Source organism: Bufo bufo, chromosome 4 (genome assembly GCF_905171765.1).
Source record: "Bufo bufo chromosome 4, aBufBuf1.1, whole genome shotgun sequence".
Taxonomy (NCBI): Eukaryota; Metazoa; Chordata; class Amphibia; order Anura; family Bufonidae; genus Bufo; species Bufo bufo.
In genome coordinates, this window is record NC_053392.1 from 330,679,530 (window position 1) to 330,694,093 (window position 14,564).

Here is a 14,564-nt window from a genome sequence, read left to right on the forward strand (position 1 = left end):
TTCTGCTCTCTCTAAAAGGAGGACAACCCTGTGGCGATACATATTCCCTCCCTACATATTCAGGCTGAGCTGTGCCATTGCAGCTCGCTACGTTGTGCATGCGGTTTTGTGTTATGTGTGTATGTGTGCACTTCCTTTTTATGTTATTGTGTGCACATCTCCTTTAAGTGGTGTTTTCCCTTCCCTGGTGTTGGAAGGGTTAATCTCCTTCCTAGTGTGTGTGTGCACTGGGTGTGTCCGACTGTGGGGTGTGGCTTCTTGGCCTATAAAGCCTCACTGCTTTTGCAGGCCTGCAGGTTGCTTCAGCCATGCTTAGCTGAGAGCAGCCTCATGTCTTTATTACCTGCCAGTAAGAGCCACCCCTGTGGTCATAACCATAATGTCGCTTTAAGTTATTTCTAGTTATGTGTGATGTCCGTGTGATGTTTTATATGTGATTTTGTGCAGCTATGGATCTGGGTCCCTGTGTGGGGATGCGTTTGTGATCTGCACCCTGCTAACACAGGGATCCAGTCAGCAAGGCTGTGGCAGGTAGGTGGAACTCTTTGTTCACCTGCCATATCCATAGAGCTGTTTATGTCTCCCCTTTTCCTGCAGCTTGGCCGTTGAGACTCCTGCTCCTCCGTGTCTAGGAGGAGTGGGCTTGTCTTACTCAGCTCCTAGGTGAGGGTCATCTTGAGGGCTAGCAGGGACTTTTAGGTTCCGGAGCATGGGCCCTCCTACCATCAAGGTTGGCTCATGTAGCTAGGAGCCAGGGTCAGGTTAGGGATGCGTTTAGGAGGTGACCTGCTCCCTAATCCTGTCTTCATGGCCAAGCAGCCGTAACATCACCGGGCTTCACACGGCTGAGGATTTCCCCCATCCTCAGCCGTGACAGGACCCGTTAGATCAGAGGGTTAAGATGCAATTACTCCGTGGCGGCAGCCTCCGCTTCGGTGGCTGTTGCCTCCTCTGAGGTCGCGGACTTTGTATGCTCCCGCATCCTGAGGATTCAGTCTGACCTAGAGGCCGGAGTGGCCAGAACGAACATTCTGGATCAATTCAAAACCCTTCTGCTGGGAGCAGACTTTTTAAGCGATGCTTCGGCGCAACATTTAAAGCTGGCTGCAAAAGGTATGGCGCTTTCTTCTGCCAGCCGTAGGCCCCTCTGGCTGCGCCCTTGAATCGCTGACAACGCCTCCGAGTTCAATTTATGCGGTCTGCCCTGTAAGCCAGGGAAGCTATTTGGTTCCGAGCTGGACAAGCTCATGGAGAGCCTGGCAGACAAAAAAGGGAAAAATCTCCCTCAACAGTCCTTTCGGGGCCGCAGTAGGTCCGGGAACACAAGACCCCAGGGCCTCTCTAGGTCCCAGAGACGTCAGGGGTCCTCCAGTCGTGGTCGGGGTAAAGATCGCAGAGCGGACCTATGACTCTCCCGCTTACCTTCCCCCTTCCCCTCCCTGCGACGCACAACTCCTAAGTTCTCCTCCAGTCGGAGGTCATTTAAGTTTTTTTCAGCAAGCCTGGCTGCAAGAAATTCCGGACCAGTGGGTCCTAAATATAATTTTGTCCGGCTACACGATAGATTTTGTGTCTCCCCCTCAGGAGAAGTTTATGTTAACTCGGCCTCTACCTCAAACCAAACAGAAGATCCTGGAGGACGCGGTCCTCCTTTACCTTCACAAAAGAGCCCTAGAGGAGGTTCCCTCCCACGAACGAGGGCAAGGGGTGTATTCCCCCATATTTTTAGTCCCAAAGCCTTCCGGAGACTGGCGCATGAGAATAGATCTGCGCTACCTAAATCGCTTCATAAGGCAGAAGCGCTTCAGAATGGAGACCATCCGCTCCTTAATCAATATTCTAAGTCCCGGAGACCTCATGGTCACCATAGATCTAAAGGACGCTTATCTTCATGTCCCTATTCATCCAACTCACCGAAAGTTCCTAAGAGTTGCGGTCTCCATAAAGGGTGTGGTAAAGCATTACCAGTTTTCTGTTCTACCCTTTGGCATCTCTTCTGCTCCCCACACCTTTACCAATGTTGTGGCTCCGGTTGTTGCCAAGCTCAGGCTTCAAGGGCTAGAAATCGTGCCATAGCTAGACGACTGGCTCTTAAAAGCCGCGTCTCTAGACGTTCTTCAAATCCATCTTCATCTGGCTCTTCAGACTCTCCAGCGATTAGGCTGGTTGATAAATTGGGAGAAGTCCCAGATCCTGCCTTCCACCTCCAGGGTATTCCTGGGTTTTATAGTGGATTCTAAAAGAATGACGCTCTCTCTCTCCCCGGAAAGGAAAGATCGAGTCATAAGAGCCGCACAGTTCCTCATGGCACCTCGACGAGTGCCCATCAGAACACTTATGAAGATGTTGGGCCACATGTTAGCATCTGCAGAAGCAGTTCCTTGGGCCCTTTGGCACCTTTGTCCACTTCAAGAAGAAGTGTTAGCAGTCTGGAACCACAACCCCAAGGGGTTGGACAAGACTCACTCCCTGTCTGTCAAAGTCCGGTCCTCACTCAAATGGTGGAGGAACCGGATCAGATGGGAGGTCCTTGATTCAACCTCGTTGGATCACGTTGACCACAGACGCCTCCCTTCTAGGTTGGGGAGCCCATCTGGAAGACAGTCCAGTACAGGGTACCTGGACTCCACAGGAGAGGCTTCTCTTGTCCAATATGAGAGAACTAAGAGCCGTACGTCTAGCTCTTTATTATTTTGCTCGTCTCATCCGCGGGAAGGCGGTGAGAGTCCGTTCGGACAGCACGACTGTGGTCGCTTATATCAACAGACAGGGAGGTACGAGGTCTCAACCTCTTCTCCAGGAAGTTGGTCTAATCCTCTCTTGGGCAGAGCTCAGTCTATCCCACCTTTCCACGGTTCACATCAGGGGAGATCTCAACATCGTTGCGGATCGACTCAGTCGGGGTCTGCCAGTTCCAGGCGAATGGTCACTGAAGAGGGACATCTTCTCCCAGATCACTCTACGCTGGGGCACTCCAGAGATCGAATTGATGGCGACCCGGTTAAACGCGAAGGTAGACAAGTTCTGCTCTCTCTAAAAGGAGGACAACCCTGTGGCGATACATATTCCCTCCCTACATATTCAGGCTGGCATACATATTCCCTCCACTTTCCATGATACCAAGGGTATTGACGAAAATCAAACAAGACCAGACCCCGGTCATTGCAATAATACCATTTTGGTCTTGGTTCACCCAGCTCATGAAGATGAGTCAGGGCACATATTGGAGACTTCCCCTAACGCAGGACCTTGTGTATCAGGACACAGGTCCCTGCCTAGATCTGAGGAAACTCAATCTGACAGCATTGAGATTGACAGGTCCCTACTAGAAGCTAGAGGGCTTTCTGCAGAGGTCTTGATAACTATTTCACACTCCCGTGCGGAGTCTGCAAACAAGGCGTACTCAAGAGTTCACAAGATCTTTCTTCAGTGGTGTGCTGTTAAAGAGGTAGTACCCTCAGATCCTCCTCTTTCAGCTATTTTACAATTCCTGCAGGACGGCCTGGACAAGGGTCTAAGCCCGTCTACTCTCAGAGTCCACATCAGTGCTCTCTCTGCCTTTCTAGGTAGACCATTATCTCAAAACCCCCTACTAAGGAGGTTCCTCAAGGGAGCCAAAAGATTAAAACCTAGAATCCTGAGACCTATCCCTGAATGAGATTTATCCATTGTTCTAAAAAGGCTATCCTCTCCCCCCTTTGAACCCCTAGAGAATGTAGACCTTAGATTCCTATCTTTAAAGGTCACATTTCTACTGGCCATAACATTGGCCAAAAGGATTGGAGAGTTACAGGCCTTGGCGCCGCTGAGCCTTATACCCTCTTTTTCCATGACTGTGTCCTGTTGAGATTTTTACCGACCTTTGCTCCCAAAGTTCCCTCATTCGGTAACCGAAATCAGACCATCTCCTTGCTGGTCCTTTGTTCTACTCCGTCATCTCCTGAAGAGGAAGCCCTTCACTCCTTGGACATTTCCAGGAATCTCAAAATCTACCTGAACAGGACTGCGGACTTTAGAAAATCAGAGAACCTGCTGCTCTCCTTCTCCGGTAAAAGCAAAGGTATAAAGGCCTCCAAACCCTCTCTAAGTAGATGGGTAAAAGAGGCAATCCGGGAAGCTTTTCTAGCTTTGTCACCGCCCACTCCACGAGGGTAATATCGACATCCTTCGCGGAAAAAGGTTTAGTTCCGCTAGAACAGATTTGTGCTGCGGCTTCTTGGAGCTCCCACAGCACTTTCGTCAAACACTATCGCCTAGACTCTAGGCGCTCTGAGGGGGTGGCATTCGGACGCACCATTCTGTCTGCCGCCCTCTCATAAAAAAATTAATAAATAGCGGTATTGAGTACCTATTAGGGGACCCTCCCAATTTGTTTGTGTTACTTGCTAGGTCCCCACTTGTGCTGCTGGTTAGGACGTAAGGGAAGCGTTAATTTTTAACGTAAATTTGTTTTCCCTTAGTCCTAACAGCAGCACACAAATTTCCCACCCTTGTTTTAGTTCCTACTTGATAATAAAGCACTGGGGTGTGGGCTGTCTGCCCTTTATAGGGGTGGGTTTTTCTAATTATTTAATTAGTGCTTGGTAGGAAATTTATTGTCAACAAAAATTCCACCTGTCCTACCAGTTTCACAGGGGAGAACTCCCCCACTTGTGCTGCTGTTAGGACTAAGGGAAAACAAATTTACGTTAAAAATTAACGCTTTTATGTGCCGCATATTTCAAATCAGCAGTTATGCTTTAAGAACTAAAGTGCGTATTTCCCATTGAAATCAAGGGAACACTGTTCTTGGTATTTCATGTGTATTTCGGCACTGAATACACATATTCCTTCCCAATATACACATGAAAATGTGAACAAGGTCATAAAACATCTTAAATGAAAAGTGCAAATTGAAATTTTGTTCATTACTAACTACTGGGACCTTTTGCAATTCTGTTTTGACAAGAAAGGTTGAGAGCAAGGACACTGACGTGAAACTGCATGTTACTTACCTTTTGAAAAAAAAGGAGCATTAAATATTTATGTAATCTGCTGCATTTAACAGAAAAAAAATCTCACAGGTACAAGGAACATTACATAGCAAGAAATGTCTAGTATCAAAACTACTGAAATACCTTACATAGCAAGAAATGTCTAGTATCAAAACTACTGAAATACCTAGGTCTGCACAATAAGAATAATTCTTTCCTAGACAAAGGTATATAAAGCATTTTGTTTTATACGATTATACTGTATATTGTCTGCATCCCAATTGCTTCCTGATGACAACCTCAGGGACTGCTCTATTAGGTGGTTTCATACTACCTCACACAAAATTTTTGGGACTAAAAAATGCTGTGGTCACATGTTACGGGTTGGTCAATTGGATATTATAAAATGCCCTACAAACATTCGATTTTTTGTACTGGTGTTTAAAGACAGCTTCCTAATGTTTTTTGGTCCCTTTGTTTTCTTCACATTGCAATATAGTCTGGATTAGGGATCGACTGATATTGATTTTTTAGAGCCGATACCGATAATCTGTGAACTCTCAGACTGATAGCCGATAATTTATACCGAACAAAATTCCTACACAAATCTGCTGAAAATGAACATGTTTATTGTTAACGTGTATTATTATTTTTGGTAAATCTTTCTTTTTCATTTATACTTAATATTTTGGGGTTTGTGTTTTTTTTTTTTTTTTTTTACTAACTTTTAGCCCCCTTAGGGACTAGAACCCTTGTCCTATTCACCCTGATAGATCTCTATCAGGGTGAATAGGACCTCACACTCTCCCTGCTGCCCTGTGCTTTGTGCACACAGCAGCATGGAGCTTACCTTGGCAGCCAGGGCTTCAATAGCGTCCTGGCTGCCATGGTAACCGATCGGAGCCCCAGGATTACACTGCTGGGGCTCCGATCAGAAGCTGCCACTGCACCACCAATGAGGAGGGGAGAGGGGACCCTGTGGCCACTGCCACCAATGATTAATACTGGGGGGCTTGGGGGGGGGGGCGCACTGCGCCACCAATGTTTTTAATACTGGGGTGGGGGGGGGGGGGTGCACTGCGCCACCAATGAAGATAACTCTCTCATTAATTCATATACAGGAGGCGGGTGTTGGCTGCATAATCATATAGCCGGCTCCCGACCTCTATGAGCTGTAGCCGCGATCCGCGGCAGTTAACCCCTCAGGTGCAGCACCTGAGGGGTAAACTACCGCAGATCGCAGCTACAGCTCATAGAGGTCGGGAGCCGGCTATGTGATTTTGATTGAATGAATGAGTGAGTCAACATCATTGGTGGCGCAGTGGCCACAACCCCTGCTCTTCTCCTCTCTCCCCTCATTGGTGGCAGCGGCAACAGCTGCACAGGGGGGAGGGAGACACTGCTTCCTTCTCCCCTGTGCTGCTGAGGGAACAGGGATCGTGCTGACAGCAGCGCGATCCTTGTTCCTGATTCGTTCTCGGCATATCGCCAAAATAGATACCGATAACTTTCAAAATCCTGAATATTGGCCGATATTATCGGTCGATCCCTAATCTGGATGTAGGGTGTTTTTCAGGAATTAACCTAGTAAAAAGTCTAGAAAAAAATGCAAGTAAAACAACAACAAAAAAAAAACTAATTTCATACTGTTTTCTTAAAAGCCTGAATAAAAGTCTCAAAAAATGTAGAGTGGAAACAACCTTAATGGTGTTTTCTGGTCCCGTTAATTTTTATCTGTATTTAGTTCCCCAAACACTGCATATTTATGCCCTAAGCACCTGTTTTTCAAGTCAGCACTTTCCTTCCCGGCAGGATGTTTGCATACAGAACTTCCAGTTTTCCTTAGCTTCCAGCCTGGTTTACTAATATTTCTTAGGGCTTGCTCTACTTAACTTAGAGAAGGGAGGTTTGGGGGGCATGAGGGTAAAGTGTGGCAGGCAAAGCATGTCAGAAACCCAACAGGATTCTGAGGAAACATAAAGTTCTGCATGTAAACATCCTGCCCGAATGAGATGATGCAGAGAACAGGGGAAGGAAAGCACTGACATAAAAGCCATTTATTTGGGGTAAATATGCAGTGTTTGGGGTATTGAATGCAGATAAAAAAAAAAACATTAACCCCTTAACCCATAATGTCATGCATGTACGGCTTTTTGCATCCGCATTTGTATCGAGCGGACTGCTGCGGTGAACACCCAGCTGCAATGATGGGGAAAGGCAATCATGCCACGTCCTGTCATTTAACCCCTCAGATGCCAGTTTTTTTTTTAAACTGCATACTGTTGGATATGGTGGTTTCTGGTAGAGCGGCTGCAATCCACCCGTTTTGCCTTTCCTTGACTGCACTTTTGTATTGTTTTACACTAAAACTAACACAATGGATGAAATGAACAATATTTAATCAGTTTAATTGACTAATTAGTCAATTTAAATATCATACATTAATACATGCATTTGCATAATACTTACAGGTCTTTTCTTATATACCAGGTAAATAAAATGCATAAAATTGATAACCAGAAAAACAGAATTCCATATCATTATGTCCAAAGCACATCGATAAAGACTGGCCCAAATGATGAAGAAAGAACAACCTACAGAAAAGAAGAGAGGGTCTTTACTTTCATTCTCATCTAGAACATAATAGCTCGCAAGGAAATTACACTGCCCAAAAATGAAAAAACTTTATGAAACTGAGCTGAGATTGACAAAGTATAAATTGCTACTGGTGCTTGGTCAATGATCACATAACTAAGGTGGTGCCCCCTTTATCTTGGGTTCTGCAGAAGAGTATACGTTGAGGAAGGGTCACATTAATATTGGGTGCTACTTCCACTTGCTGTAATACAGGCTGCAACTCTGGCATGGTAAGTTGCTGGTTGCCATGCATGGGAAAGCCATCGACCCATCCAGTCCTAGACATTTTTAATAGGGAAGATCGATGAAACCTGACATTGGTCCTATGTGTCACTGCAATATACATGATGGTAGTAGGTGCTCTCCAGCCCTCCTGTGAACTGTGATGCGGCCATTATTAGTACCAAGGCAAAACCTGTTTCATCACTGAGCACTACTGTTTGCCACTGATGACCACAAGACAGTTGTGTATTCATTGGCCAAGCACCACTCAATCTCAGCTCAATCACATTCAATTTTCCAGATGTTCTTTTTTTCTGGTAGTGTACTTGGTATTTTTCTGTGATTACTTAAAGGGGTTGGGTCATCTCACACAATAGGGGCATATTGCTAAGAAATCCCCCCATTGTCGCATAGGTGCACCTATGTCGTAAAAGGAGCATTGAAAGTCACAGAGGGCGCCCTCCATTCATTTCTATGGGGCCGCCGACAATAGCCGAGGGCTGGTTCAGCTATTTCCATCGGCCCCATAGAAATAAATAGGAGCGGTGGCTTTCTAAGCGCGATGCACCCTCCATGACTTTCAAGTTTCCATTTACGAGATAGGTGCAATGCCCAGAGGTGGGACCCACACTTCATACAATGGGGGCATATTCTAGCAATATGCCCTTATTGTCTGAGATGACACAACCCCTTTAACATTTAAAGCATGTCCTTGAGGATGCTGCAACTTATCCTTTTTTATATGTTTTTTAAAGCCAAAGCATTGCATAGATAGTAAAGAGAGGAGAATAACATGTAATAGGTTCTCCCTTTTTGTTAATTCACTCCTAGATTTGGCTTCAAACGGCATGTTGGAAACCTACTTTATGCTGGGTTTCCGCGTAGCGGCTGTGGGGTGGTAATCAGCAGTCAGGTACATAAATGCATACAGACTTCTGTGGATTTCCATTTCACCGCTGGTGCTGCTCAGTGGTATAGAAAACAGAAATCAGTTCCAAGGCACTCATCCATAAGCAGCAGGCTTAGAGAAAGACCACATGAAATGGCCTTTGGTCATGTGCTGTGAACTTCATCCCCATTAATTCTGCTACAATAAAATATACTGTACCTGCTGCTTATGAGCAAGTGCCATAGAATTCTCTTCTGTGCGCTTAAACCATGTGCTTCACCTGGCTTTGTTGTGCTGTTCTCTTCTGCGCACACACTATTGCCCTGCGGTTGTGGCCCAGCCTCTTCCATGACTGAGAAAATCTGTCAATTAACTTCAGGTATAAACTCTGAGTTGAATTTTCAGGACCTGCTCCGAATAAATGTATTTCTCAATGCATTAACAGTGTTTTCTGGTATAAAAAACCTGAATCCTAGCATGCGGTACAAAGTATAAATACTCAACATAGGATAATTGAATATTTCAGTAGTTTCCCACATAATTGCTCACCACCAACTGTCCTGAGATGTTATGCTTCTAGCTCACTACCTAGGGTTCAGCTTTGGGTTGCTGGTCGAGCGTGCTCAGTTGCAGCACTAGGAGTTATAGGAGGCTCTAACTGGGAGCTAATGTGGGACTCTCAGCAGTGAGGGCGCACAATTTGAAATGCACAAGAGGGTGGAATCAGGAATATAAGAGGATTAAAACAGTCCGGAAGAGATGTCAGCAGTGCAAGGCAGGAACTGTAGTCTGCTACCCACATGGGCTGCTGCTGAAGATAAATACTCTTACTGCACCTAGGGATCAACAGTGTGACGAAAATGCAATTTATACATGTTGTTGATCTGTGTGTGATGGCTTTGCAGCCTTGTTTCAAGTTTTTCGTCTGAAAAATAGAATACATGTTTAAAGAGGTTGTCCCACAAGAAATATTCTAAATTTTTTAAACCAGCACCTAGATCTGAATATTTTTGTAACCACACATTTAAAATGTAGTATAGCCAGTGAGTTATTCAATAAAACGTATTTGTAGAGCTCCCCCTGTTGTTTGCTATTTTCCTTATTTCTCTGCCCACCTCAGTAACATTGATAAGTTGGACGTAGATTCTCAGTTCCATCCTTCAACTACTGCCTGCTGTATCTGTATCTACTATGTCTAGCTATGACAGTTGCAGGGAGAGAACAGCAGCAGAAAGGACTTGTCCCTGAGAAAGTATGCACCTCCTAAGCTGTGACAAAAAGGAAACACCCCTGAGCTGAAACAGGGAGAGAGTTGTAGCAGAAAGGCCACACACTCTGAGTTGTTATAGGGAGAGAGTTGCAGCAAAAAAGGACACCTGTGAAAGGATAGGGCCCCTGAACTCTGATAGTGAGAGAGCTGCAGCAGAAAGGATACATCCCCTGAACTGTGACAAGGAGAGCTGCAGCAGAAAAGACACAGGCTGAGAAGACTGCCTCTGTATGTTCCACATACAGTACTCGTCTTCAGCACTCAGGCGGCACTGAAGACTGACTCTCTTTAGCAATGCTCACTAACAGTGTTGGTAAGGACACTATTTACACCCTGTTGTCTAAAAAAACTAACACCTTTCCCTAATAAAGTATATTACATAAATGTTTAATATCCCTATCTATACACAATATTAAAAATAACCTGACAGGTAAAATTTTAACTCAAGGACGTTCCTGAATTGTGCAGCTTTGTAAAGCCTCTGGGGATTGTATTAACACTGTAACTGGAGCCAATATGCCAGCCCCAGCAACAGAAATCAGCAATTATATTATTATATCTAGGTACAAACTCTTTAAGGGCTGCATTAACTTTTGGGGGCAATTCTTTTTTATTAGTGCATTGTACTCATTATGAGCTAAAAAATATTTTTTTCAATTAGTCTTTATTAAAAATATGGAGTCCTTTTCTCTGTACAGAGCTAAGATGCTCTATTAGCAGGATCTGAATTTTCTCTCTCTTCCGTCATGCAGGGAGATGACGGACTCCTTATCTCTGCTCTCTTACCTTATAAACACTCATCAAAGCTCAATCTTGTCTTACTGATAAGAGTGTGGCTTAAATAAGTGTTTATGATGACCATCACAAAGTGAAAGTAGGATGCACACCGCTTGAAAAACAGTTAACCCTTTGTGACAGAACGGCTCAATATTTTTAATAAAGAGCAACTGAAAAAATGATTTTTAACCCCAAATAAGTAAAATACAATTATAAAAAAATTTCCCCCGACGCTGTACACAGCTTTTAAATAGCTGAGTGTTCTATATCCTATGGATATACCATTAAAGGGAAACTATGATGTATTTGGAATAAAAGTATAATACAAACAACAAGTACGTTTGCTGGGATTATCGTCTACAAGATTAAAGGGAGACTGTCACCAGTGACTTCCTTAATAAACTGTTCACCTGATTAAAGTTTTTCTTTTATTGATCTGAGGTTCCGTTGTTGAGCTGTGATACGTTTTCTTAATATACAAATTAGGCCTTCGGTGCATTGAGAGCGTCACCTATGCGTTTGTTTAAACCAAGCTCTGCTCCTTTGTATGGCAAGCCCCTCCCTGGCTGCTTTGATTGTCAGAGCCAGGCAGTGGCAAAGCACTGAGGAGTGGAGCTTGACTTAAACAAGAGCAATGGTGTTGCCCTAATTGCACCAAAAGTGTAATTTGCATATGAAGAAAAAGTATCATAACTCAGGAATGAAAACTCATATCAACAAAAGGAATACATGATTTTAATCAGGTGAACCCCAGCAACGTGTCAATGCAACTGCTAAATATAGAAGTTGCTGGTGACAGGTTCCTTACATGGCATTAGTTCTAAAACCGTTTTAAATGGGTTGCGTAGTTCAGAAAATGTATTTCCATTTAAAGGGAGTCTGTCACCTAATTTTCACCAATATAACTGAGAGCACTACCCCATAGAAGATTGCATACACATCCCAAAGATACCTGTGTGCATTTTGTGTCTCTATTCCATGCCCAGGAAAAGCACTTTTATTCTGCTGGAAAACAGCTCCCAAGTGCCCAGCTGAAAGTGAAAGTAAAAACAGCTTTTACTCCTAACTCGATTTCTAACGGCTATATCTTCTGCTGTGATTCTGTTATCGTTTGAAATATTGGAATGCCAGCTTTCACACAAGGTCAGGTTCATATTTCTAGCTGCTACCAATTCCAAGATATGAGCGACTAAAGCAGCCCTCCCCTCTTCAGTCTGGTTTGCTTTGGGCACTTGCTGCAGCAGAGCTGGGCACTTGGGAGCTGTTTACCAGCAGAATAAAAGTCTTTTTCCTGGACATGGAATACAGACACAAAGTACACATAGGTATGTTTAGGATGTGTCTGCAATCTTTTATGGGGCAGTGCTAGATTGCGGCGCGGCGGGGGTTAATAGGAACCGGATGTCTGCTGAATTCATTCAGCGGGCATCCTGTCACAACTCCAAGGGGGGGTCATGTGACCCCCCGTATCGGCAATCGCAGCAAACCGCAGGTCAATTCAGACCTGCGGTTTGCGGCTTTACCTGCGGTTTGCGGCGGAGATCGGCGGTGCCATCGGGTCCCCATGCGGCTGTAGTATTGGAATGCATTGTGAAGGATTAGACCCCCAAAAGTTCAAGTCCCAAATTGGGACAAAAAATGAAGTGAAAAAATGAAGTGAAAAAATAAAGTTTTCCCCCCCAAAAATTAAAAGTATACATTGTATTGACCGGCTCTATAAACATATCACATGACCTAACCCCTCAGATGAACACCGTAAAAAATTAAAAATGAAAACTGTGCTAAATAAACAATTTTTTTGTCACCTTACATCACAAAAAGTACAACAGCAAGCGATCAAAAAGGCGTTTGCCCACCAAAATAGTACTAATCTAACCGTCACCTCATCCCGCAAAAAATGAGCCCCTAGCTGAGACAATCGGCCAAAAAATAAAAAAACTATGGCTCAGAATATGGAGACACTAAAACATCTTTTTTTTGTTTTAAAAAAGCTGTTATTGTGTAAAACTTACATACATAAAAAAAAAGTATACATATTAGGTATCGCCGCGTCCGTATCGACCGGCTCTATAAAAATATCACATGACCTAACCCCTCAGATGAACACCGTAAAAAATAAAAACTGTGCTAAATAAACCATTTTTTGTCACCTTACATCACAAAAAGTGTAATAGAAAGCGATGAAAAAGTCATATGCACCCCAAAATAGTGCAATCATCTCATCCCGCAAAAAATGAGACCATACCCTTGCTTTCTAACTGGAAAAAAATTATTAAAATGGAAAATCTGCCAAAAAAGTGAAATTTTGAAATTGTATCTCTATTTTCCATTAATTCTTGTGGAACACCTAAAGGGTTAACGAGGTTTGTAAAATCAGTTTTGAATACCTTGAGGGGTGTAGTTTCTTAGATGGGGTCACTTTTATGGAGTTTCTACTCTAGGGGTGCATCGGGGGGCTTCAAATGGGACATGGTGTCCAGCAAAACCTGCAATTCAAAAACCGTATGGCATTCCTTTCCTTCTGCGCCCTGCCATGTGCCCGTACAGCGGTTTGCGACCACATATGGGGTGTTTCTGTAAACTACAGAATCAGGGCCATAAATATTGAGTTTGGTTTGTCTGTTAACCCTTGCTTTGTAACTGGAAAAAAATTATTAAAATGGAAAATCGGCCAAAAAAGTGAAATTTTGAAATTGTATCTCTATATTCCATTAATTCTTGTGGAACACCTAAAGGGTTAACAAAGTTTGTAAAATCAGTTTTGAATACCTTGAGGGGTGTAGTTTATAGAATGGGGTCATTTTTGGGTGGTTTCTATTATGTAAGATTTGCTTCTAAACTTCTAAGCCTTGTAACATCCCCAAAAAATAAAATATCATTCCCAAATGATCCAAACATGAAGTAGACATATGGGGAATGTAAAGTAATAAACTATTTTTGGAGGTATTACTATGTATTATAGAAGTAGAGAAATTGAAACTTGGACATTTGCTATTTCTTTTTAAAAAAAATTGGTAAATTTGCTATTTTTTTATAAATAAAAAATGATTTTTTTTTAACTTCATTTTACCAGTGTCATGAAGTACAATATGTGACGAAAAAACAATCTCAGAATGGCCTGGATAAGTCAAAGCGTTTTAAAGTTATCAGCACTTAAAGTGACACTGGTCAGATTTGCAAAAAATGGCAAAGTCCTTAAGGTGAAATAGGGCTGAGTCCTTAAGGGGTTAACCTATTAGGGAATTATGAGTTAATACAGGGGGATTCTCTGGCTAAGATCTTCATTTCTCAACCACGGAGGACTTGTCCTGTACTACAATGAGAACACATTAATTTGAATGAGCGCTGCTGACTGATGGAGCTGCTGGCCATCAGTCAGTATGTGATCGCACAACCCCTTCCTTTCCTTCATGCAGCCGTTCCAAGTAGCTCTGGTGCCGGAAGTTTGCTCCGGAACTACACAGACTTGTCCACTATGTAGTGGACATTGCTGGTTACTGCAGTGCTGTACCCACACTCACTTCAATTGGTCGGGGGTGAAGGCCTGTCCTGAGAATAGGCTATCAATTTTAAAATCCTGGAATACCCCTTTAAGGAGGACTCCTCACCTCTCCAGGCATGTTTGTCTTATTACAATTATTATTATTATTATTACAATGCTGGTAGGTATTAACAATTCTGGAGCATATTTTCTTATAACTGTATGATGTGCCATTCCTTTATTATTTCTACTAGAAGTTATGAATGAATTGCCAGCAGCTTGCAGTGAATTTACAGATGGGTGTTAGCAGTAGGG

The 14,564-nt window shown here is 43.5% G+C and overlaps 1 protein-coding gene across 3 annotated transcripts in view; it reads right to left on the reverse strand.

Moving 5' to 3' along the window:
- The window catches only part of BVES (blood vessel epicardial substance), a 123,256-nt gene that overhangs the window by 59,979 nt on the left and 48,713 nt on the right, over positions 1–14,564 (reverse strand). For all 3 annotated transcript variants that reach the window (XM_040428811.1, XM_040428812.1, XM_040428813.1), the window contains exon 3: positions 7,443–7,567. In XM_040428811.1, coding sequence (XP_040284745.1) covers positions 7,443–7,567 — 125 coding nt within the window. The remainder of the gene's footprint in view (positions 1–7,442; positions 7,568–14,564) is intronic.